Consider the following 26,934-nt stretch of genomic DNA (forward strand, 5'->3'; position numbering starts at 1 on the left):
AGGCAACGAGGAATCACGTATATTGAATTTTCATAATTGTGCTTGTGCTTTTTTGTCTTTATAATGAAAGTAGGAGAGGAAATCTGATCACCTTCTTCTCTTCAATATTTTCTACCAATTCTCGACAACAATTCTCTTCAATAGTTTCAGCATCTCTTTCTTACATGGATGCTTGATTATCCATAACATGAAATATGAGTTGGCTTGATATATTATGTTTTTGAATTGGACACAGATTTTATTTATGCAACGCTATGTCTTTGTTTTGCTACGAATTTCTGGGCCCAAACAGTAATTTAGTTTATAAGGCTTTTCATGGGTCTTTTTTCAAGTATGGGCTCTTGGCAGATTGTCTTGTCTATAACCGGAAAGCATTCAATTTAGAACTAATGCTCTTCAGGTTTCTTTTTCACTCGTCAAATCAAGTACTACGTTCACAAGTTTTTGTTGTCTTCTTGCTTACATTGGGAATTTTTTTTTTTTTGCAAGCTTTATATATAAGAAATAATTGGCATATCCACTTTTCTTTATCGTTGAAAATAAATATTGTATTATCCAGAATTTCTAAATTTTTACTCTTCCTGTCATTTAGGGATGGTCAATGCCCTGAATATAACCGGGACGAACAAGCTATTCTCGCTGTTGGTCTGGCCAAAGCCAAGCCTGGTGTGTTTATTGAAGCTATTCAATATCTTATAGTCTTGGCAACTCCTGTTGAGGTTTTTAACTTCCCCTAACTTTTAGTACTTCTCTCAATAATTTCTCATGTAATGTTGTGTTTATTGGAGGACCAGTTATACGGCAATCACACGGATACCACATGATGGTGAAGATTCCATTTTTCTTCTCTGCTTACCTTCTAATATTGTTCCCGATTACTAGAATTTTTTGATAAGCTTGACGGTGGAAAAAGTTTGCTCAAGAAGGGAAATTTGGGAACTTAAATGAAGGGTACCTTTAGAGCCTTGCTTTCCCATGTAAAGTCTTTAGATGAAATGATTAAAAATGGATGATCAGTCATGAAGTATAACTAACTATAGGAATTTGCATAGTCACGAAGATTTTAATTCTCAAGTCTCCATCTTCTTTTTTTTTATTCCATGATATTAGTTATTGTTTGATAAGCATGGTGGTTGAAAGTGTGTATATACGTGGGAAGATTCATGATCTTTATGCCTAGTAAGTTATAATTATCTTGAGCACATTGATGCTTTAATCATCTATATCTAAGTTTTGTAATATAAAAGAAGTCGGTGGAACTTCTTTATTACATTTAAGAAGTTATTACATTGAGGGTGTCCCTACTAGTGATGCTGGATTGGAGCCTGGGTATAGTGAGATATGGGGAAGAGTTGGCTAATGCATATCCTATAAGCGATGCAAAACTTTGTCGTCCCAAGGTGTCAAAAACTAAGCAAGGGCATTTATTGGTTGATCCTAAAAGTAAACAATAGGATTAGACAAGAAAACAAATTAACGGTTTTAGGAAGGCACATAAAGGATGATTCATATAATGCTTGGGATGATTCTAGTAATCATGTTGTCAAAGGTATGTTCTGATATGGATGAGTACAGGAAATTTTTGCCTTGGGGATCTATGAATAATACCATTTTGGAATTTGACTTCAGTGCTCTAGTGTTTCTGAATCATGAGTCAAATTAGGGACTGTTAATAATTTTTATTAATGTCCATAAGTTAGTTGAATAGATTTCATCCTTACTAGAAAGGTGGATAGATCTTCATTGAAATGGGAATGAGATGAGTAGCTCCAACCTAACATAGTGGCGACACGACAAGCCCGTTTTGCAATGTTCAAATTAAAATATAAAAAAAGCTCTAACCTGAAAATGAAATTCTCATTCCTTAGGCACTGCCTGAGAGGAGACTGGCCAAACAGGAGATCGGTCTATAGAAGTAGAGAAGAGGAGAGAACTTTGGGCAAAAATGAAACCTAATACCTAAAGCTGCAGAAGAATTCACCCCCAAAGTGAATCTGGACACCTAAAGCAGCAACAGATAGATCTGTGGAAGAGAAGACGACCCATGGAAAATGTGTTGTCCTAAACACTCAATTGAACACACAGTTTACAATGAAATATAAACAAGAAGTTTTTATATTTAAGTAGCTTATATTAAAGATGAACAAAAACGTTTTTACAAGAAGTTTTTATATTTAAGTAGCTTATATTAAAGATGAACAAAAACGTTTTTATAGTAAAGTAGCTTAAATGACCCCCTACAGAATTGAAAAAACCCATACCAAATAGAATATGTTTATCTTGGGATTAGCTTTTTAATAGAAAAAGTTGGTCTGATAACCCAGTTTTTGTTTGGTTGCCAATTTATAGAAATTCAAGAATTATCCTTTCTGAATTAAACACAATGTAGAAAAAATTTAAAAAACAATTAATTTCGTATTATTTTAATCATCCTGTCCTCGATGTGCCAGTGTCACATGGAAGTGCTTCTTAGCTTCTATATTTCTTGAAATCTGATGTGATTCTCATTTCGTGAAGTGGATGGACCAGTTCCTATGTGAGCATGTCTGCCTAGTATTTGGTTCAATTTTGGCAAGAAAGGAGGATTACAAAGGATAATGCATATAATTAGACTGAATCAGATGAAATCAAGAACTGTTATGGGGATTCAATGTGATAAGAAGTTGTCCATAAGGTTTCACAAGCCATTAGACTAACGTGTTTAGTGGTATCAAGAGGTACCCTTTTAGCTATATTAGATATATTGATGATAATAGTCATTATGGAAGATCATGCTGTCCCAAAGAGGAGTGCATGACAAAAAAGGTCCACTTATTGACAAGGAGGACTTGAGATCAAATGTTGTAGTGCAATGGAGATTCTATGTGATTGGAAGATGTAAGGTTAAGAGACAAGTTTGACAAAACTTTAGGATAGCTATTCTTTATGATACTGAATGATACAATTCTATAGGACTTAATGTCCATAAGATGAACATATTGGTAAATGAGGATAGGATGGAGGTGACTGTTTTATATTGTATAACTATAAGAAGGAATGAAAATCTATGCCTACAAATGGAGGTGAAACCAATCGCAAACAACTTAAGGGAATGGCATCATTGGGGTATGCCTTTTGTAGGTTCAAAGAAGATCCCATTCACAAGAGTATGCGTTCTCTATAGAAAATGTGGGAGTTAATTACCCAAATAATCACTGAACTTTGTCAAAGGTTCCCAAGAGGTCACCAAATTTCAAAACTTCCCTAAATAGTGATTGAACTTAGCCAAAAGCTCCCAAGAGGTCATCGAATTTCAAAACTTCCCTAAATAGTCATTGATCTTTGCACAAAGTTCCTAAGGGGTTACTCAACTTTGCAAATTGGGACCCCATACATTACTGGTTTAGTGACCCCTTAGGAACTTTTTGCAAAGTTGAGTGACTATTTAGGAAGTTTTGAAATTTGGTGACCTCTTGTGAGATTTTGGCAAAGTTCAGTGTCTATTTGGGGACTTAACTTGAAAATGTGGGAAGGAGGGTTTGACCAAAATATATATAGTTGTGACAGATTTGATTGCATTGGAAATTCTAGTAAATTTTAGCGATGAATTGAACAAATTGGGCAAAAAAAGATTTCATGTAGTTCCTCCAAATTTATTTATATATATATATTTTTAATTATTTATTATTTTATTATCTTATTATTTATTTTACATTAGTTTCCAGAGTCCATGTAATGGTTCTTTAGCATCTGATGCAAATTGACTCTTGTTCTCTCCATACCCTAAAATGTTTAGTCCATCTTTGGAAATTGACTCTTTTTCTGTACATACTGTAAGAATGTCCCCTGTTTTATGCTAAATCTCAAGTCGTCTTGTTCATGTACTGCCATATCCCTCCTCCACATGTTTTCTCCTCTATAGAGCGTTACAAAATTACTATTTAACAATATAAACATTAATGTTTTCATTGGACTGTATATTTGAACTTTTTTTTCTACTTCAACTTGCAGCAATGTGAACATTTCCTGTTAGTGTTATACTATTCTGTACAATTTTTGGAGTTTTTATCAGATTGGTAATAGTTTTACAAATTCAATTTTTTTTCTTGATGTGGGTATCTATTAATCATTTCATTTTCTGATTACACTTTTTTTTTTTTATTTTGTTTTTTTTCATTTCTCCATGCTTTTTATGTTCTAAAATGTTCTGTTTCCCTTGTTTCTTATGGATATATTTTGCAAATCAGCTGATCCTTGTTGGAGTATGTTGTTCTGGAAGGGGTGATGGAACCGATCCATATGAACAGCTTTCCCTTCAACCATTACCAGAGTACACAATTCCATCGGATGGGGTGACTATGACATGCATCACTTGCACTGATAGAGGTCATATATTTCTGGCGGGGCGTGATGGTCACATTTATGAAATGCAATATACAACTGGTTCAGGTTGGCACAAATGGTGTCGTAAAGTCTGTCTAACTGCTGGCCTGGGAAATGTCATTTCAAGGTATTTCCCCTCTCATGTTCATGATTATTGTGTTGTACCATGTTCTGTATTCAGGTGTTCATGTTCCCGGAAGTTTACTTAATTGTTCTGTTTTAGATTAGAGTTGGTCTTTTAACCATATAGACAATCTTTTGACAATGTGATTTTATTTTCTTCAGTGTGTTTCAATCTTAATTTAAGTCTTAAGTGTTCGCTTGCATCTGTATTATCTATGCTTTCCTTTCCCTGAAGGTGGGTTATACCAAATGTATTTAAATTTGGAGCTGTTGACCCCATTGTTGAAATGGTTTATGATAATGAGAGGCATATTTTATATGCACGCTCTGAAGGGATGAAAATACAAGTATTTTCTCTTGGGCCAAATGGAAATGGCCCACTCAAGAAGGTGGCTGAAGAAAGAAATTTGATCAATCAAAGGGATCCTCACTATGGTGGTCGACAACCAGCAGGGCCGAGGGCCCCACCTCAATCAACTAAATCGTCTATAGTTCGTATGTCACCTTTATCTACCTTAGAGTCGAAGTGGTTGCATCTTGTTGCTGTTTTATCAGATGGCAGGAGGATTTACCTTTCGACTGCTCCATCTGGTGGGAACAATGGTGCTGTTGGAGGTTTAGGCAGGATTGGTACTGATAATAAGAGACCAAGCTGCTTAAAAGTTGTTACAACCAGGCCTTCTCCTCCTATAGGAGTGGGCAGTGGGCTTGCCTTTGGAGCTCTGTCTCTTGCTGGAAGATCTCAGAATGAAGATCTGTCACAGAAGATTGAAGCAGCGTATTATTCTGCTGGAACTCTTGCCCTTTCTGATACATCTCCAACTGCCAATTCTTCGCTGCTTATTGTGAATAGGGATCCAAGCACACAATCGTCATCTTCTGGTGGTTTGGGAGCAGGTGCAAGGAGCTCTCGTGCGCTCCGGGAATTGGTTTCGTCAATACCTGTTGAGGGCAGGATGCTTTCTGTAGCTGATGTATTACCCCTACCTGATACAGCAGCCATTGTGCAGTCGCTATATTCACAAGTAGAACTCTATGGGTTGAGTAACTCATTGGAATCCTGTGAAAAGGCATGCTGTAAACTTTGGGCTAGAGGTGAACTTTTGACCCAGCATATATTACCAAAAAGGAAAATTATAATTTTCAGTAGCAGGGGCATGATGGAAGTAGTTTTTCACAGACCAGTTGACATCCTAAGAAGGTTGTTTGAATCAAATTCACCAAGATCACTATTAGAGGACTTCTTCAATCGGTTCGGTGCTGGGGAGGCTGCTGCAATGTGTTTGCTGCTGGCTTCAAGGATTGTATATGATGAGACCCTAATAAGCAGTGTTGTTGCCGAGAAGGCAGCCAATGCTTTTGAGGACCCTAGAGTTGTTGGGATGCCTCAACTAGAAGGAAGCGGTGCATTGTCAAATGCTAGAACAGCAGCTGTAGGATTTGGCATGGGGCAGGTTGTTCAAGAGGCAGAGCCTGTATTTTCAGCAGCTCATGAAGGCCTGTGCTTGTGCTCTGCAAGGTTACTTCTACCTCTGTGGGAGCTTCCTGTTTTTGTCACAAAAGATGGCCCAGGTTCTTCAGATTCTACTTATGAAAACATGATAGTTGTATGCAGACTCTCTGTTGGTTCGATGCATGTCCTTGAAGATCAAATTCGTTCTCTGGAGAAGTTCTTGAGTTCAAGAAGAAATCAGAGGAGGGGGCTCTATGGCTGTGTTGCAGGTTTAGGAGACTTAACAGGTTCAATTTTGATTGGAACTGAATCAGGTCTTGGTGCTGGTGACAGAAGTATGGTTCGAAATCTATTTGGTTCTTACTCCTGGAATGGTGAGTCCGGCGAAGCTGGATCATCAAACAAAAGGCAGCGTATTCCATATAGTTCTGCAGAACTGGCTGCAATGGAGGTAAATATATCTTTCAAGATTCATGCATTTCTCTGTACTCAAAATATAGCCCCGTTTGGGCTCCATTTTAATTTAAAGTCATTTTTCTCTCTCTTTTTTTTTTGTCAACTACACATTCTTCAATACAATATTATTACACGTTAACTCAAACTTTTTCTTCTTTTTTTACCACTAATTCTCCAAAAAATCACTATTCCGAAGTACATTTCCCCCTAAAATCTAATTTTAATGGAGCCAAAAAGTAGGGGCATAGTACATATAACCAATTGGATTATCTTCCAGGTGAGGGCCATGGAGTGTATCAGGCAGTTGCTCCTGAGATGTGGCGAAGCCCTATTTTTACTACTGCTGCTGTCACAGCATCTTATAGCACGCTTGATTCAGGGTTTTGACGCCAATTTAAAGAAAGCAGTAGTTCAGTTAACATTCCATCAGCTTGTTTGTTCTGAGGAGGGTGATCAACTAGCTACAAAGCTTATCTCTGCCCTGATGGAGGTATTTAACACATAGCAATTAATGTCCTTCGCCTAGTCACTTGAAGAGTTTCTTGTATATTGTTTGATTTACCTTTATAACTTGCTTGCAAGTAACTTTTTTCCTTTTTAAGTATAAAACATTAAAAAAAGAGAAGGAAAAAATAAATGAAAAGAAAAGAGTCTTCTTTCTCACGCTCCCCTAGCCCTACCTGAAGGCCACCGTGCTAGCCCCTACCCCTGACTACATTCCCATCACCTGTTGTCCACTCATCTAGTTCCTACTTACAATGCAACTTGACAAATTTCGATCTTGGTGTTGGGCTTTGAGAGAAGGGATAGGCTCCCATAGCAATTGCACTTCACCAAACAGGATTTGAAGATAAAAGCAAAGACAAGATAGTTTAGGCATGAAATATAATCTCAATCTCTGTATTTATAATAATACTGTGAAGAAATAAATTCTGCTAGACAATCAACAGCAATCTGTAAACCTATGTATCTGTATTACAGCAATAACGAAAATAAAGCATATTTGGACGATCAAGATGTTCAATTCTCTCCTCTGTACCCTTCTTATCTTCAGCATTTTGTCTATGTTATACACCCTATGAAATTCTGACTTCATTGAATCAATTCTCGCGTGAAATTCTTCCATTCTTCCCTCCATACTTCGATATAGCTATCCATTCTACCTTCCAGTTCCACCATGCGATTTGTTAAAGTCATGTTGAGGAGGTTGCTCTTATACCAATTTGATAGGCTTCTGTTGCAATTACTGTTCACCAAACAGGATTAAGAGCAAAATTGAAGATAAAAGCAGAGACAGGATAATTTAGGCTGGAAAGTGTATCTCAATTTTTGTAATTATAATTGTAGTATAAAGAAATAAACTCTGCTGGATGGAAGTAATAGCAATATGTAAAGCTTTGCATCTTTATTACAACAATAATGAAAATAAAAAATATTTGGACGTTCGAGAGGTCCAATTCTCTCCACTAGACCCATCTAATTTTCAGCATATCCTTTCTCCTTTTTTCTTCCTCTTTATATCCCTGTTGTTTGGTAAGAAAGAATTCTACTAATTGCCTCTTTGATTTCCACGTGCCGATGGATTATTCCAAAGTCATATTCCTTTTCTGCCCTTTTCTGTTTTCTTGCATCTAACATACTTGAATTGGATGGGTGGCCTATCATGCTTATGGGTGGACATTGGGAAGAATTTTTTATTTTCTATAATGAACCGACAATTTCACAAATAATTCATGCAGTCGACCCCAAAGGCTTAATTTATTGTTTTATGTTTTTTTATTTATATACTGTATTAAGCTTGAACATACATTGTCTTTAATGTCCACTTCACAAAAAACCATTGGGACAAGATGCTACTAAAATGGGCTGGTTGAGCAGTTAAATGCCAAGAAAGAAAGATTGGGCTAGAAGTGCGGAAGGGTTCAATGTTTGGGGATCTCGTGTGCCATAGACCTAAATTTAATTATGCAGTTTGGCTATAAGCAGTGTTCATATAGTTTTATTACTTAAAAATAGCACAATCCTTTTCCATTACTTGAAATTTTTTGTCAGCTTATAATTAATGATTTTATGAAACGTGTAATTATTCACGAGTACAATTTACTCTAACATACATAATTGAATAGTACTACAAATATAAGTCAAGAGATCAACACTACGAGTGACAACTTTATCAATTCAAATAGTTCTTATTTATGAACTTTATGATCATGATAATTGCCATTCTCTTCTCCTCCCCCTCCCCCAACATTTATTTACTGGCATGCATAGATTCAGCATGTCATTTCTGCACTCCTTTTTGGACATGTCTCTCACATTAGTGGTCAATTATTTTTCCAGTATTACACTGGTCCTGATGGCAGGGGAACGGTAGATGATATTAGTGGTAGATTGCGAGTTGGTTGCCCAAGCTATTACAAAGAGTCTGATTACAAGTTTTACTTGGCTGTTGAATGTCTTGAGAAAGCTGCTGCTACTTCTGATATAGAAGAAAGGGAAAGCCTAGCTAGAGATGCCTTCACTAACTTAAGTTCAGTTCCAGAGTCTGTAGACCTGCAAACTGTTTGTAAGCGTTTTGAGGATTTGAGGTTTGTTGAGTCAGACCGTCTTTTGCAATTTTTTGTAATTCTTTTCGTTGTTGGATATTCATTTCTCAGTCTTAACATGCTAAGTTAATTGCAGATTTTATGAAGCTGTCGTTCGATTACCTTTGCAAAAGGCGCAGACTCTTGATCCTGATGGTGATGCTTTCAATGAACAAATAGACGCAGGGATTCGAGAGCATGCACTTGCTCGGCGTGAGAAGTGTTATGAGATCATCATGATTGCTCTGCGTACTCTAAAAGGTGGAGCATCGAGGATAGAATTCGGTTCTCCTATCAGACCTGTTTCCCAAACTGTCCTTGATCAAGGCTCTCGGAAAAAGTATATATGCCAGATTATTCAACTTGGTGTCCAGTCATCAGATAGAGTTTTCCACAAATATTTGTATCGTACGTTGATTGAGTTAGGCCTTGAAGATGAATTGTTGGAATATGGAGGGCCAGATTTGGTACCATTTTTGCAAAGTGCGGGAAATGAAACTGCTCAAGAGGTATGGCCACCCATTTACTCCTCCCCGTTTTGTTTGTCATTTGATTTAGTTCATTTTGTTCTGACTCAGATTATTAGTGTTTATTGAGCTTTGATGCATCTAAAATCATAAATTATCAAGCCAAAGGATTTTGATGGCTGCTGTTCTAACTTTTATAGTTAATCTGTTTGAACTCATAGTTTATTTATTTTTATCCACCGACTTTTTAATCTCGCTAACTTCCATAGGTCCAGGCTGTTTCTGCTTTGACGTCACCAGCTTCCCAACTGGTTCACTCAAGAGTACCTATATCATTTAATCAAATAAAATACTTTGAGCTTCTGGCACGATATTATGTCTCGAAGCGGCAGCATGTTCTTGCTGCCAATGTATTTGTAAGATTAGCAGAAAGGCGCTTCAGCGAAGAAGGGAATACCTTGACTCTGGAACAAAGGTACTTACTTTTGCTCACGCAAGTATGATCAATGTGATGTTTTAGATGTGGCATGAAAATTAAAAAAGAGACAAATTGCAATTTATATAGATTTTCCACTTGTCGGATTGATAATTTTCTCAGATGTAATAACGAAGTGTTCTTATGTTGCTGGATCCCAATCTCTGTCATCTATCTTCATATTAACCGACGTTTTCTCTTAAAATGCATCTTTTCCATTTTTTTATGATGGATGGGAAATGTTGTTCCCAGTAGTTATATTCGCCTGTTTTAAGTTGGAATTTTTATTTATTTAGACAGAAAGCCTTTTTATTTGTTGAATGTGCGTTGACTTTCTTGATACCACTGGCTGACATTCATTATTAAAGTTATCTTATGTTCAAGAATTTTCCAAGCTCTTTGAAATTACAGTTGTTACGGACAGGCGTTCATTCTTGGCGCCATGCCTAGATTATCATTGCTGAATCTAAACATTTTAATATTATTTCATTGTAGTTTGCTACTTGATCAGAATAGTATGAATTAAAAATGACAAAATTTTGTCAGTAGTTGGAGCATTTTAGGCTTCAGCAGGCTTAAAAATAAGTGTAAGGTACGTTTAAGTAACTTTTTGATTCCAAACATGTTTGGACAAGTTACTGTTTCTAACCTGAAAGGAATTTCTTATTATGAAATTAAATTGGCTTGCTTTTAAAATAACTAAAATTTTCTAACTTGGTAAATTGTAAGAATACCTGTGTACTTGTCTGTTAACTTTTAAGCTTCACCAATTACTACTTTATAACCTGTCAACTGGTGCAATTGCATGGCTTGATATCAATATCTTTGGTTAACATGATTTCAGCATTGGTGAGACCATGTCAAGCATTACTTAACATAATTGTGTATGAGACTATGTAAAGCATTCCTTGATACTTTATATTAACTATGGAACATAAAAAGGAAAAAAATAATAAAAATAAGGAACCACAATGATATATCAAAATAAAGAACTGTAAGATGTAAACATGCAAGCAATTGACATTTGTTATTATATATTAATAAAAGAAGTAACAAATTGCGAACTGAAAGCCTCTAGTCGAAGGTGTATAATGCACGTTTTTGTATGATCACTCATATTGTCACATGTTTAAATGGATTTGGTACTAATGACAATATGCCTTTTTGCCCACCATGCATTATATTAACAAAAATACATACTTCTATACCTTGATGTAGTTATATCTTTGAGAGTTCTCTACATAAAAATTGTACATTTCACCTATTTTTAAGGAACATTTTAGTGTAAACACAAAGAGTGCTTTACAATTGTGTTAACGAGAGTTGCTTATAATTGGAATAATTATTTTCTTTATGGTTCATAAAGCATTTTATACAAGGGGCTAAGAAAGATGATTGATTGAGAAACACAGGAGTTAAGGAACATGATCGATAAATATAGCCGAAGTAAAGAAAGATGATCAATTAGTGACGAAGAGAAAGTCGAAGGTTTGTTGACTAGAGAAGATGGGTGGTGACCAAGACGGGGGCTTTTACGTAGATGCCATTTTCCCTCAAACACTTAAAACAGACTAAAACAATCATTAATTAGCTCAGTTGTAATTTTTCAAACATAGATTGTTATTTGGTTGCTCAATGAGTTTAGTTAATGATCATAGTCTGTCTTCTCTCATTTTGTTGATGTCAGACGTCAATACCTGAGCAATGCTGTCCTTCAGGCAAAGAGTGCCAGTGAGAGTGATACACCTAGTTTTTCTGGCCACGGTGCAATTGATAATGGACTGCTGGATTTACTTGAGGGGAAGCTTGTTGTTCTTCAGTTTCAGATAAAGATTAAAGAGGAATTGGAAGCTATGGCCTTGAGACTAGAGGCTTCTCTTAGCGGACCGCAATCTATGGCAAATGGCTCATCGCCTGATAGCAGCAGCTTTGGTGATGCCAATCTTGTCAATGTTGTACAAGAAAAGGCGAAGGAATTATCACTTGATTTAAAGAGCATCACTCAATTGTATAATGAATATGCTGTTCCATATGAACTTTGGGAGGTTTGTAATTCCTTATCCTTCCCCTGCATGATGAAAGGCTGCCCATACTGTGCTTAGCTTCTTACCCTCTATTGCCAGCTAATCTTATAAACATGCATGCACACACACACACATATAATAGGACTCCACTGATAAAAACGGAGAAATAAAAATTATTATAGATTACCTATCAAAGGCTCAGTTGTAGAAAAGGAAATGCAAGAGGAGAGGAGGCCACATGCACGGTTACATAATTTGTTGGAGGATTAGTCTAGAAACAGAACAACCTATAAATAAGGGGAAGGAATTGCAGCCGAGCAGGCAGAATTTGATAGTCTCTTGAGAGAGTAGTGGACCTCTCGAACGTCCATATATCCTTGTTATAGCTCACATCTAACGAAGTCAGTTTGGTCATCTCCTTTACCAGATTCTGTTATTCCAAGCCAGCTGGTCATTTGTTCTCCTGGGACCTTCCAGAATAGGTAAAACTAATAGGGGTCTTTTTTGTGGTTTACATAGACTTGGGCTTTTCAACTTCAACAGCTAACTGTTGAGGTATGACTCTTTCAAAATTTATATCAATGGTGTCAGATCGGGCATTGTCTCCCGGTTGCAATCAAGTGGCGTGAATGGTGACACCGGCATAGTAGTGTTTGTCCAGGACTAAAGGGTTAGTGTAAAGCCACTTTGACTTAGGCACGAGATCGTGGAGCATGGTGGATTGTCATGGTTCCCATTGCAAGGTATGAGATTTGAATCCCACATCGAAAATATAGGCTTTCGTTCTGTGTTTTTATTATAGACTTGGACTTTCCAATTTCATCAGCTGACTTTTGATGTATGACTCTCTCAAAAGCTCTACAATTATGCTCAAAGGATCATAATTCCTTATATATTTAGATCATGAGAGTTTACATTGGTATGTGAAATCGGAAGAATTCTGTAATTCTTGGTTAATATACAATCATACGACCCTCTATTTATATTACAACTAATATGATAGAAAAGGAAAAAAATCTCTCAATTAGGAGAGATAAATCACCCTAATTATGGACTATCTATCTAAGGAATAATTTAAATATGGTACAATGTATCAATAGGAAATCAATCACAATTATCTACACTCCCCCTCAAGTTAGATGGTAAATGTTGACCAAATCCAACTTGGAGATGAAATTTTCGAAATTTTGTTGTGGTAGTCCTTTGGTGAAGATATGTGCTGTATGTTCTTTTGTAAGAATATAAGTCATAAAAATGACTCTATCTTCAATCTTTTCTTTAATAAAGTGTCGATCAACTTTTATATGTTTGGTTCTATCATGTTGAAATGGATTAAGGGAGATGTTGATAGCTGCCTTATTATCACAATACACTTTTATTGGAAGTTTTACAACGATATTTAATTCTTCCATAGGTTTCTTTAACCCCTCCTTTACATATCCCTTGAGCAATGACTCTGAATTTAGCTTCGGCACTGCTAACCACATTCTGTTTCTTACTTCTTCAAGTTACCAAGTTTCGCTAGACAAAAGTACAATAGCCAATAGTTAATTTCCTATCTTCTATTGATCCTGCCCAATCAACATATGTGAATATTTCTAATTCCTTTCTTTCACTTTTCTTGAATAAGAGTCCTTTTTCGAAAGATCCTTTAAGATATCTGAAAATCTTATATACTGCCTCTAGATAAACTTCCTTTGGAGACTGCATATGTTGAGTTACACACTAACTGCAAATGCAATATTGGGCCTAGTATGTGATAGGTAGATTAGCTTGCCAATTAGTCGTTGATATTGGTCTTTGTCAACTGGGTTTCCAACTTCTTCTATTTTCCTACTTGTATCAATAGGAGTGTCGCTTGGTTTACAATCTAGCATGCCAGTTTCAGTCGAGGTCAAGAACATATTTTCGTTGGGAAACACTAATATACCTTTTGGATCTAGCAACATTCATTCCTAATAAATACCGCATCTGCTTCAAATCCTCCACTTCGAATTCTTTTTCAAGGCTTCTCTTAAGTCTTTCTATTACAACTGTATTATCTCTATTAAGGATTATGTCGTTGACATATACAATTAAAATTGTCTTCGTCTTATCTTTCGATACTTGGAAAAATATGGTATGATCTGATTGTTCTTGTCGATATCCCTGATTTTTAAATACTTTTACAAATTTGTCAAACCATGCTCTCGATGACTGTTTGAGACCGTATAGAGATTTTGAGTTTACACACTTTGTTTTCTTCGTTCCTGTTACCGAACCCCGACGATAATGTCATAAAGACTTCTTTTAATTGCCCATTCAGGAATGCATTCTTAATATTAAATTGTTGGAGAGGCTAATCTAAATTAACTGCTAAAGATAAAAGAACCTGAATAGTGTTTAGCTTTGCTGCGGGTGTGAACGTCTGTGTAATAAATGCCATAGGTTTGGGTATATCCTTTTGCGACAAAGCGAGTTTTGTAACGTTCTATTTTCCCATTAGCTTTATATTTCACAGTATATCAGAAGATTCGGACTTGGAAGAGTTCTTAGAGCTATCATCATTTCTGACTCTCTTGGTGTGATAGATTTGAGGTTCTCCTCGTACTTAGGTTTTGGCTTTCATGAGTAAACTAATATCTCCTTGTCATGTTGTTTTTCCACATTTTCTTTCCCCGAGTTTAAGTTTTCTTCCGTAAATGGCATGTTGGAATAAGATGGTGGTTTAGTGTTTTCAGGTGGGGATAAAGTGACTTCCAAGAATCTATCTTTACTCAAATTCTCATCCTGAAGAGATGATTTTAGGAAATAAGGGGTCTTCTCAAAAAGTGTGATGTCAAGGCTAACAAATACTTTTTTTGTAATTGGATCGTAGCACTTGTAGCCCTTTTCAGTAGGAGAATACCGAATAAGGACACTTAAAGTGCACGAGGATCTAGTTTATTTCGATGATTAGAATTTATGTGAACAAATGCCGTACACTCACACTCTAAGAGGTATGTTAGAGTTTAGGCAAGAATCATCGTAGAATTTTTGTAATCTATGAAGAGAGGATTCGAACGAAAGTGCGGCTAGGCATTCTGTTTATGAGGTAGGTTGATGTTAAAATGGCATATCCCCAGAACTTTCTCGGCATATTTGTGGTGAAAATTAAGGCACGAGCAACTTCAATAAGATGTCTTTTTTTGTTCGGCAATCCCATTTTGTTGGGGAGTGTCGACACATGAACTTTCGTGTATAATTCCATTCTTTTGAATGTAGTCTTTTAGGGTGTGATTGAAGTACTCTATGCTGTTATTAGTACACATAATTTGAATTTTTGTGTTTGGAATTGGGTTTGAACCATTAAATGGAAATTGATGAATATGGATCGAACATCAGTTTTTTCTTTTAATAGATATGCTCAACAAATCTGAGTATGGTCGTCAATAAATGTAACAAACCATTTTATGTGAGTTCGATTTGGAATTCATGAAGGATCCATACATCACTGTGGATTAAAGTGACTGGTTTCGATGGTTTGTTTGTCGATTTTGGAAATCAAGAATGTTGATGTTTTGTAAGTTCCCAAATTTCGTACTAAATGTTGATAGACATTTTATTTGAGAACATGAATGGAAATACATGTTTTAAATATTGAAAATTAGGTGTCCCATTCTATAGTGCCATAATAGAATTTCACTATCTTTAGGAATAAACGCAGAATCACAAGTAGCAAGTTGACATCGTTTACTCACGTCGGTCTCGTCAAAGTAGTAAAGTTCCTCACATTCCTTAGCACTGCCAGTCGTCTTCCCTGATGATATGTTCTAAAAAATTACAATAAGATAGAAGAAAGTTAGCAGAGCAATTTGAAGTTTTTGTTAATTGGCCAATGGATAATAGATTGCAGGACAATTTTGGAACATAGAGAGCAAATTCAAATGTTATAGAGTTAGAGATTGGGATACATCCTTTTCATGCAACAGGTGAGAGTGAGCCATGTACAATTTTAACTTTAAGATTGTCAGCGCAAGGTGAATATGTGGAAAAAAAAAGTTGAGAGTTTGTCTTGTGATCAGACGCTCCAGAGTCGATAATCCAGGAGGCTTTGGGTTGGGTGGTAGTACTTAATGCTTTCAAAATATATCCTTTATGAGCTAATGAACTTAAAGGACTAGATGTTTGGAAACTGGAGAACATTTTATAGAGTTCATCTAATTGTTCATAGCTGAATGCACTGCTTGAAGTAGGATCAATTTTTGTTTTGGTGGAGTCAGTCGAGGCTTGATAGCTGTGATTTCTCATGTTTTGTCTTGGTTTCCAATCATTTGATTTCCCATGTATATTCCTACACGTATTTTCCTTATGTCTTGGCTTTTGACAATGATCATACCATGAGCGTTCCTTTTGTTGTTTTAGGCCTAGTTTAATTTTTGCTCCTCTAGACATTTGGGCTATTTCATCAGGCCCGAATCTTTTTGGCCCATTTAAGATTTTTCTAAAATTTAAACTTTTAGCCCAACTTCTTTATGCCCATTAAGCCCGAGCCCTATTCCTTTTGTTATAAAGGCTGATCCATCATCTTCAACAGGCCCAATTGATTTCTCATCTTTCATCATAATCGATCGATGGCTTTGTTCCCTCGTGACTTCTTTGAATACCTCGCGGGTTGTCGATAGAGGAAGCCGACCTAGAATTTGTCCTCTCACGTCGTCCAAGTCAAAGTTTAATCTAGCTAGAAATTCACACCTTTTCATTCTCGAGTTACTTCTTATACTGAACACCGTCTTCTACGCACTTCCACTCTTCTTCAACACATAAGTTTTTGACAGAGAGTTGTCATCTCCATATAATAGCCGGTGACCTCCCTCTCGCCTTGCTTCATCTGCCACAGTTGGGTTTTAATTTCAAAATTTTTGGAAGAATCTTCATTGTCTGAATACATCTCCGGAACCGCATTCCAGATGTCTTTCGTTGTCGGCATGAAGAGGTTGGTTTTTCCGATTGAGGGCTTCATGGAATTTACAAGTCATGCCATTACCATGGACTTCTCAAATTTTCATTTTTTTTTTGAAGGGCTCTGTTTGTTGGCTGCTTTATCTCTTTGGTAAGGTAACCAAATTTCCCTTTCCGTCAACCACCAACCTGATTAATTGATCCCATTCTCGATAGTTTCTCCCAGTGAGTTTTTCCGCCATGAGTTGAAAGGATGAGTTGTCGACTCCAATCAAATTCATGGTGGAGGCAGCTTTTGTCTCGCTGCTAAGTGATTTGGAGGTCGTTGACTCTTTGTTATTAACAACAGTTTCCGCCATTGAGATAGCTAGGTTTTAGGATGGTTCTAGCTCCGATACCATGAAATCAGAAGAAGAATTATGTATTTCTTTGTTAATTTACAATCATACGGCCCTCTAATTATATTACAACTAATATGATAGAAAAGGGAAAAAATCTCTCAATTAGGGGAGAAATAAATCTCCCTAATTATGGATTATCTATCTAAGGAATAATCTAAATATGGTACAATGTATCAATGGCAAATCAATCACAATTATCTACAAATATGGTTTAATTCGAAGGAGTTACATATTAGCATTTTGAAAAGTTGATGTGGCAAGTGTGAAAATTGTTTTAGTAAGCACTATCCCTATCTAGCCTGGTTATTCATTTCTTTTATTAGTTCTCATCTTGAACTTGAGCTTTAGAATTCCTCCTCTACACTGTTCCCCACAAGTTTTCTTTCTTTGTATCTTCTTCCTTGCACATGGTGACTGCTCCAGATAGTTTTGTCCATCTTAGTGAAAAGAAGTAATTTTTCTGTGCACTTGCTTGCTAGACGAACCTTTTAACCTTTGTCTAATTGTTTGGGCTGGTTGCTAACTGCTATTGTCAACATCTACCTCCTCTCTCCATCTAGCTCTTCAATAGCCCATGTCCTCCAAAGCTGTGATATATTAATTCTTTCTCGCGAAGGTAGTAGGCACATGAAATGTAGGAACACCCTTGTCCACACAGTTATAGTGAGGAATGGAAAGTCAAGTGGTTGACAGAAAGTAAAATGTAAGGTTTTGTTGCTTTAAATGTGGTGTTTCTAAAAATTAACATTGCTTCATGCAAATAATGATGCATCTCTTAGTTGATCCAGAAAAGAATCCAGTGACTTCTCAAACACAAGTTCCCATTGTGGTTCAATGGCCATAAGGCCCTTTTTTGGTTTGTAGAATAGACCTTTTATGTGCTGCATAAATACAATTTCATTGAAAAATATTGTTTGCTCAATGGGATTTGTTGTCGAATCAAGAATGTATCTGTTTACTATGTGCAAGTTTTTGAAGATTAAAGAAGAAATTGACTAGAGTTGAGAACAGATTAACATGATTTATGATCTAGTATCTGCATTATATCACTAACATTTCTATTTCAATTGTAAATTTTTCCTTATGCTCGGTTATTTTTTCCGAAGGATGGTATGATTAACCATCTTTATGATCTTAATTATAATGTAGCTTAGAAATTTTCCGGCTTGGTACTTGATTTATATAAGGTGTTCTCTTTTTCTTTTCTTTTTTTCTTTATTGATATTTGGAAGGCAATTTAATTATCCCATTTTTCATTTCTCCGATCATCTCTCTTTCTGGAACTAAAATGTCGAAATTTAGTGAAGGAGACTGAGAACTGGATGATTATTACTTAGGCCCCGTTTGAGCCATATTAATGCAAGAATGAGAATGAATAATATAGTCGTTACGAGCCCCGTACAAGAGATAGAAAGTCAAATAGATGGCTTGATGTGATGGATAATGATCATATTTTTCATTTTAATGGGCAAATAATGGGAAATAAACTGGGGCTTAATCATATTTATTTTGCTTCTTGGTTTCCAGGTATGTCTGGAAATGCTATATTTTGCAAGCTATTCCGGCGATGCTGATAGCAGCATTGTAAGAGAGACCTGGGCTAGACTCATTGATCAAGCTCTTTCAAGGGGTGGAGTTGCTGAAGCTTGTGCGGTATTGAAGAGGGTTGGCTCTAAAATTTTCCCTGGGGATGGAGCTATTTTACCTTTAGATATGATATGTCTTCACCTGGAGAAGGCTGCACAGGTAAGTAATTACTTTCTTGTATGTTTGATATTATTATTCATTCAGTTGATTTTTGACTTGTAAAGTTGTATGTAACATTTATTTGCTGATAGATTTAACGATTTCTAATATTACTTCGCCCATCTTATTATTTTTTCTTTAATCCTTGTAGGAGCGGGTTGTTTCAGGGGCTGAATCCATTGGCGATGAAGACATTGCGAGGGCTCTTCTTGCTGCTTGCAAGGGTGCCATAGAACCAGTACTGAATGCTTATGACCAGCTACTATCCTACGGAGCAATTTTACCTTCTCCAAGTTTAAGGTTACGTCTTATCCGGTCAGTGCTAGCTCTACTTCGTGAGTGGGCAATGTCTGTCTTTGCACAGAGAATGGGCACAAGTGCTACCGGGGCCTCTCTTGTTCTTGGTGGAACATTTTCTTTTGGACAAACTACTGCCATTAGTCAAGGTGTTCGTGATAAGATCACAAGTGCAGCAAACAGGTCTGGTTTTCTTTTTAAGTCAATGGCTTCCTCGCATTGTTATATAATGCATACAACATTTGGACTTCTGTTCTTAAAGTATAATATACTTCCTTTGCTTCCAAACTAACCGTAATCATTTTCTTTTTTAAACAATTCTTTGTTTCTAGTATGGCAATATTGTTTTTATACTTTTCCAATGTTCAGAATTAAAATACATGGCCTCCTTTGATGCTCGAAGATATAATTGGAAATTCCATAAACTATACCAATTTACATAACAATGTAACTGTGCCAAGTCAAACAAAGATATTCAATGTGTAACTGAGGAGTATTTGTCTTCTGAATGTTCTTAACGTCATAGGGAACTTTTGTAATGTGCTTGTTCTCCACTCAGACTGTGGTCTGGGGACTTTTGGGATAATCTTGGACAATTTCCCTCTCTCGCGTCTTTCCGTTGACACCTGTGGTTGTATATTAACTAGTATATTCGATATTGAAAGAAATTTTGATCCAGTGGGAGACTTGCACTACTTTTTTTAAGTTATAAGATTCAAATATCTAGGTACATGTTTTCCAAAAGCATATTGGGACAACAATTTTTGAAATATGCAAAATATCCTTGATGGTTTGACTTGGGTGTGTTAGAAGTTGAGCTGAGACTACATTAGTCCTTCCTGAGCCTGGGTAAGAGTTGGAGTTGGGCCAATTTGGTGTGCGCTGTTATGATTTGCTGGCAAGGCCCAGTCTCACCCATCCATTAACTGAAATTACTTAACTGATTATCTTGCTTCTTGAGTTCTTGTCAAATACCAGAGCCTTTCTTGAACTTTAATCCACTTACTGAATGAGTCAAGTCTTAATAATTGAACTTTGTAGCTAGCTTTAAGTCTGTCCTTATATTTTTATATCCTTTCTTTCACAGTGAATTAACTTTTATCCAGGACTAACTCCTAACAATGGGCCTCGACTAATTTCTATAAACAGGTTTATGACTGAAGTGCGGAGGTTGTCTCTTCCTCAAAGTCAAACGGAGGTTGTTTATCGGGGTTTCCGGGAGCTTGAAGAGTCACTTTTGAGTTCTTTTCCTTTTGAAAGGTTCTAATTTGCTCCTGCAGGTTATGTACCAATTGCTTGCTTGTGCTATAAAACTATTTTTTTACTCCTAATTGGATCGGTCAAATATATTTGTTCCCTTTACCTTTCCACACAAGTTTGCAATGACTTAAATGAAGTATGTGATTATACAAATAGGTAGTTTTGTTTTTTACATCAGAGTATTTTTAAAATTAACCAAGCATGCTAAAGCGTTGATGGGATGAATTTTGAACTCCTGTTTTCAGAATGCATCGTAAAACCTGCAGAAAATGGTATAAATGATCTACTGCTGAACCTTATGATACTTTATTAGCCTCCATTTGGCTCCCATTTTTTGAAATGAAAATGGGTGGAATAGTGTTTTTTTGAAAAAAAAAAGTGGTTGAAAAAGAAAGAAAAGTTTTCGATTTATGTGTAATATTATTCTATGGAAGATTATGTGGTTGAAAATAGGAGAGAGAAATGAAATGTAATGTAATGGGGGCCAAACGGGGACTTAATAGCCTGAAAAGTTCCAATTGCTCATTATTTGTTCACTTTTGATGTATTTTGTTTGATGTATCTCTTTACATATTACTACTTGTGCACGTTTTTTGGATAGATGAAATACTTTACAGGCAGTGGACGTCTTGTTATAATTTATGGCTAACTTTCTGCTGTAACCACCAATTTTCATATAGCATAATGTAATTTCTTCTCGTTAGAGCTAGCTCTACCTGATTTTCACTGCTTATCTGATTGAGACAACTTCGTTCTGTCCAAACATGTCATTTATTTTTATTTTATTCGCAACATGTGTCAGATTTTGCTAAAATTCTGTTGACCTTCATTGATAACAAATTGTTCATGTGGCTGTCTATATGGACATTAGATGACTTTAATTGAAACCAAATTAAAATTTTGCTAATGTAGTTTGAGGTTTTCTTTTCTATTTTTTCATATGTTTCAGGGATAATTGTAATTACAGTCCCAAACCCTTTAAATCATTAGGTGAAAATTTAATTTGGTATTGCCATCACGGTTTCAAACCTTATCAAAATGAATCACCCTGCTTCCTTTACTGACTATTGCCATCAGCATGAAACACCTTCAACTCATTCCACCAATCACAACCCCTTTTGTCGCCGACAACTGTTACACCTGCAACCCCAACATCACCACCCAAATCATGCCATTGTCATTTCTTTATATATATTTGAGCGCTTCGGTAAACCGTACTCCATTTTGTATATTGTGCAACGTTTTTGTGCAGTACACGCATTTATGTAAAATTAGAATCATTTTTGCACATTTGCTCATTTTGGAGTATGTTGGTATATTTTAGGAATGAAGTTACACTTTGCCTTTTAGTACAATTTTTTGTGCATTTTGGTACATTCCATGTGATACACATTTCGGAGTATTTGGAAGATTTTGAGCATTTCACATTTTGTACATTTTTGCAGCTGTGTTAAATTTTATCGAGTTTTGATACATTTTCGAATATTTGGAGTGCATTTGACGTGTTTTGGTACAATTTAGAAAATTTGGTACATTTCACATACTTTGGTGCAAAAGTTTGCCATACATTTTGCGTGTTTTGGCACGTATTGTAGCATTTTTGTAGATTTCGTGCATGTTGATACATTTTGGAATGATCAATACGTTTTGCGAATTTTGGTACATTTTAGAACGTTTTGGTACATTTAGCTTAGTTTGATACATATTGGAGAGATTTTGCACATTTTGCCTAGGTTTTGTACATATTGCATTTTGATACAAATTATTGCATTTGGATATATTTCGTACTTTTTTGTGCATTTCGATGAGTTTTGATACATTTATCGCTCTTTTTCTTGGAGCATTATGCCATATCTTGCAAACTCCGTTAATTTTGAGATGTTTAGTTACATTTCATGTATCTAAAATTTGGGCTCCCTCTCGGTTCATTTTACGTAGTTTTTCTACATTTCCCATTTTTTGTTTAAATTTGCAACATTTTGCTCGTTTTTATACGTATTATACTTTTTTTACATTGAACGCATCATATATAGGTACATTTTTTGCTCTCATTTTGGCGCCATTTGATATATATATATATATATATATATATATAATGGAGTTTGTTGCATTTTATCTTGTTTGGGTACATTTTAAAGTGTTATGGTAAATTTTTCGTGTTTCACATGCACCATGAGTAAAGACTCGGTCCTTATGTCCAATTCGTTAGTTTACATATTGTTCGTTATGGGAGAACATGAATACGTCTTGTTCCTCACAAATTTTTATTGCGATCTAAGGATTCGAATTTAAGACTTCCACATTATGAGAGATTTAAATTGAATTTTAGTTCACTTAATCGAATAGTAATATAGAATTGTAGCAATTTGATGTCTAATTTATCAACTAACTTGAAAGTAAGTAAAGTTTATCAAATTCGTGAGATGTATTGTCAAGATGAAGAGTCTCTCTTGTTAATTCACTTTTAGTTCCACAATTTAAATCTTGTTGGTTAATGTTTTTATTTTAATTAAAAAGTTTCTTTTGATAGCAATTAAATTTGATCTTATGCGTCCTTTCTATATTTCTATGAAAGATACTACATGCAATAAAGCATTAAATGAGCTAGAATATTTATGGATATCATAAGAAGCATACATGTATATTTCTATTCTCCATTGAATCTCACAGTATTTATCACTTTGTGTTATCGATCCTATATCTATTTTGATGATAATAAAATCCACAAATAATTCAATTTAAGTGACCAAATAATTGAAGAGCAATTTAAGCCATAATAAACATCCGATCATCCAAAAAAATTAATGTTAAATCAATTATTCAAACTAAAAATTTTATGATAAGGGTTCATTTTATCCTAGCAATGTAAAAATATAGTCAAGCATATTGAAATTATAAGAAATTATCTTAAATTTAATAAACATCACCCAAAAATAAAATAATTGAAGAGAATGATGAATTCTTGATAACTTTTGAATCTTTCTTCCTAATTTTTGTGCAAATTTGTTGGTATTAAATCTCCTTGATGATCTTCTTCCAATTCCTTGGACGAATTCCTTTACATCTTTGACTTTTTCATTTTTTTCAATATGATTTTCTAAAAATCTTTTAGTTCTTGAAGTGTTTTGTTGCATAAAGAGTGAGTTTATAGGAATAATTTTGATTTTGATGAATCAACCCAACCGGTCAGTTACAAGCAACAAATAATAATGAAGAAAGAAATGAGATTCGATGGAAATATTGTACTATGCGGTTGTATAGTACATTGGGATGCAACTCAATACTTCACTTGTTGAACTCTAAATTCTTCTCTACATCTGTGGATGGGACTGCATGGATTTTAAACTTTGTGACAGCATAGTTATGGGGCTTTTTTTTCTCCGTCGGATAGCTTTTTAGTATTTTGGTCATATCTTTTATCTTTCGATATTCGATTGAAGTGATTCAAAGTGTGTTAGAAAAATAATTCAAAGAGCTTCAATTCTTTTAGAGATATCATTTTTCCAATTCGAACGTTTATAATGCCGAAAATGGGTTTCAAATGGAGACTGAAAATCTGAAGCATAACTTTTTCGGCTGAAAGTTGATATGTGATAATCGACTATATTTCATCCATTTGACTTCTTTCCTCATCCGATTGACCCTTAATACTTTTAAATCTTCATCGTAAGGTCAACACAACATTTTAATATTTACACTTGAATCCTCATTTTAGTTTTGTTTCATTTCTACCATTTTTTCTTGTAAACTTGTGTTTTTATCTTTCAATTGTATCCAATTAAAGCCTTGGTATTTTCGATCTTCATTTCATTGTTTGTCTTATCTAAGGATTATTTGCAATTTGGTCCCTATCTTTTGGATTTCACTCTTTTTTGAGTTATTCTTTTGTTTTTTTTTTTAAAAAAATTCTTGTTCAACATGGAATACAATGATGACAATTGATATTGTGAAATTGGATTGATAATGTGAAATTGTGAATTAGATTGTGAAATAGTATAAATTGCATTGTGAAATTGCGAATTGGAAGGTGAATTGATATTGTGAAATTGGATTGATAATGTGAAATAGTGAATTGGATTGTGAAATGTGAATTGTACTTGTGAATTGAAATTGTGAATTTATGATCATTTTGTCATTATGAATTATTTTCACTCACTTCAAGTAATAATTGGATATCAAATGTTCAAATCTAGATATCAAATGAATAGATACTTTCAACGAAAAAGGAACGTAGATAGTGTTGATGAGGGGGTATTGAATAATGTGGAGTTTGATGTCACAAAACTTCCAACTGATCCTGGTCTAAAGATACCCATTTTGGATTACAATGCTAACATTCGAGATGAAGTTCGAAGAGCATATATGTTAAAAGGTCCTTGTCAGTCCCAAGATCATGACTTTCCAAAACGACAATTTGGAGTAACAATTAGACGATTCAATCCTTCGTGGTTTAAAGAGTTCGGTAGTTGTTTGGAGTACAGTGTAGATAATGATGCTGCTTATTGTTCGTATTGTTATCTTTTCAGAACAAGTTCTGGAAAGCAAGGTGGAAGTGAGTCTTTTGTTGGCAAAGGTTTTACATACTGAAAAGATAAAAAAAGGCTTCATACTCATGTTGGACTTCATGATAGTACACATAATCAAGCTTGCATTAAGTGTGAAGTGTTGATGAATCAAGAGCAATACATTCAATCAATTTTCTACAAACAGTCAGAACAAGCAAGAAATGCATATGTTACACGTTTTAATGCTTCCGTTGATTGTGTTCGAGTTCTTTTGCGACAAGGGCACTCATTTCGAGATCATAATGAATCTAAGGATTCTCTCAATCCAGGTAACTTCTTAGTGCAATTGCAATTTTTGGTTGCTCATAATGAAGTTATTAATGCCGTCACATTGGAAAATGCTCCTCACAATTGCAAATTGACATGACTTGATGTTCAAAAGGATATTATAGTAAATACTTGTGCTATTGAAACGATCAATGTTATTATCAAAGATGTTGGCGACTCACCGTTTTCTATTCTAGTTGATGAATCTTGTGATGTGTCAATGAAGGAGCAAATGTCTATTGTTTTACGTTATGTAGACAATAGTGGGCATGTCAATGAACGCTTCATAGGGATTGAATATGTTACAAGTACCACGGCTCTATCACTTAAGGTTGCAATTGATAAGGTATTTTCTAGGTATAACTTGAGCATGTTTAGATTGAGAGGACAAGGTTATGATGGAGCAAGTAATATGCAAGGTAAGTTTAATGGTCTGAAAACAGTCATTTTGAAGGAGAGTTCATGTGCCTTTTACATTCACTGTTTTGCTTATCAACTCCAACTTGCGTTTGTGGTTGTGGCAAAGAAGAACATCCTTATTACTAACTTCTTTCGTGTGGTTGGGGACGTGATAAAAACTATTGGAGTATCTTCCAAACGTTGTGATCTTCTTTGAGAAAAACAATTAGACTTTATTGTTGAAGCATTGGACAAATGTGAGATTTTAAGTGGACGAGGACTTAATCAAGAAATGACCCTTCAGAGCTCTGGTGATACACGATGGAGTTCACATTATAATTCTTTGGTTAGCTTGCTTGCCATGTTCTCTTCTGTTTTAGATGTACTTGCAATGATTGTTGAAGATAAATCTTGTTCTTGTGATCAAAGATCTGATGCAACAAATTTATTGGAATCGATACAAAGATTTGATTTTGCATTTAATCTACAGTTGATGAGAAGTGTGTTGGGGATGTCTAATGAACTGTCAAAAACATTGTAAAGGAAAGATCAAGATATTGTGAATACAATGCAATTGGTGAGATTGTGCAAATGACGACTCCAAAAAATGAGGGACGAAGGGTGGGACTCCTTTTTGGAAGAAGTATATTCTTTTTATCAACAACATTACATTCATGTACCCAACATGGATGATATGTTTGTACGCCTTGCACTTCGTGGTCGCCCTCAGCATAATTCTCCATAAATTACAAATTTACATCATTATTAAGTAGATTTGTTCTAGTCTTTCATCGATTTACGGCTTCAAAAATTGAATGATCATTTCTCGGAGGTAAATACAAAGTTACTCCTTTGTGTAGCTTGTTTATGTTCACAAGATTCATTTTCTTCTTTTGATAAGAAAACTTTGATTAGACTTGCTGAGCTTTATCCATTAGGTTTAGAGATGGCAACGGTTCGGTTCGGGATCGGTTCGGCCAAAACCATCACCGAACCACCAATTTTTTTGCCATATCATAACCGCATCATAACCACGAAAGTTGGTTCGGTTCGGTTCGTATCTCGGTTCGGGTTATTAATAACCACGAAAATAAATTATTTTTAATTGGTCCATCCGTCGAATAAAAAGAAAAA

General features: G+C 35.3%; 2 protein-coding genes across 4 annotated transcripts in view; both read left to right on the top strand.

Moving 5' to 3' along the window:
• Positions 1-20,741, top strand: part of LOC111392722 (nuclear pore complex protein NUP155) — a 31,901-nt gene extending 11,160 nt beyond the window's left edge. For all 3 annotated transcript variants that reach the window (XM_023018115.1, XM_023018116.1, XM_023018117.1), the window contains exons 3-13: positions 593-719; positions 4,227-4,489; positions 4,721-6,389; positions 6,672-6,884; positions 8,735-8,982; positions 9,077-9,488; positions 9,716-9,921; positions 11,609-11,966; positions 18,794-19,012; positions 19,164-19,492; positions 20,459-20,741. In XM_023018115.1, coding sequence (XP_022873883.1) covers positions 593-719; positions 4,227-4,489; positions 4,721-6,389; positions 6,672-6,884; positions 8,735-8,982; positions 9,077-9,488; positions 9,716-9,921; positions 11,609-11,966; positions 18,794-19,012; positions 19,164-19,492; positions 20,459-20,576 — 4,162 coding nt within the window. In that variant the 3' untranslated portion in view covers positions 20,577-20,741. The remainder of the gene's footprint in view (positions 1-592; positions 720-4,226; positions 4,490-4,720; positions 6,390-6,671; positions 6,885-8,734; positions 8,983-9,076; positions 9,489-9,715; positions 9,922-11,608; positions 11,967-18,793; positions 19,013-19,163; positions 19,493-20,458) is intronic.
• Positions 20,742-24,769: 4,028 nt separating this feature from the next.
• Positions 24,770-26,341, top strand: LOC111392720. Its single transcript, XM_023018114.1, has 4 exons — positions 24,770-25,142; positions 25,233-25,403; positions 25,599-25,820; positions 26,031-26,341. The coding sequence occupies exons 1-4, from the start codon at positions 24,770-24,772 to the stop codon at positions 26,339-26,341; spliced, it is 1,077 nt and encodes a 358-aa protein (XP_022873882.1).
• Positions 26,342-26,934: the final 593 nt, after the last annotated feature.

Source organism: Olea europaea, unplaced genomic scaffold (assembly GCF_002742605.1).
Source record: "Olea europaea var. sylvestris unplaced genomic scaffold, O_europaea_v1 scaffold969, whole genome shotgun sequence".
Taxonomy (NCBI): domain Eukaryota; kingdom Viridiplantae; phylum Streptophyta; class Magnoliopsida; order Lamiales; family Oleaceae; genus Olea; species Olea europaea.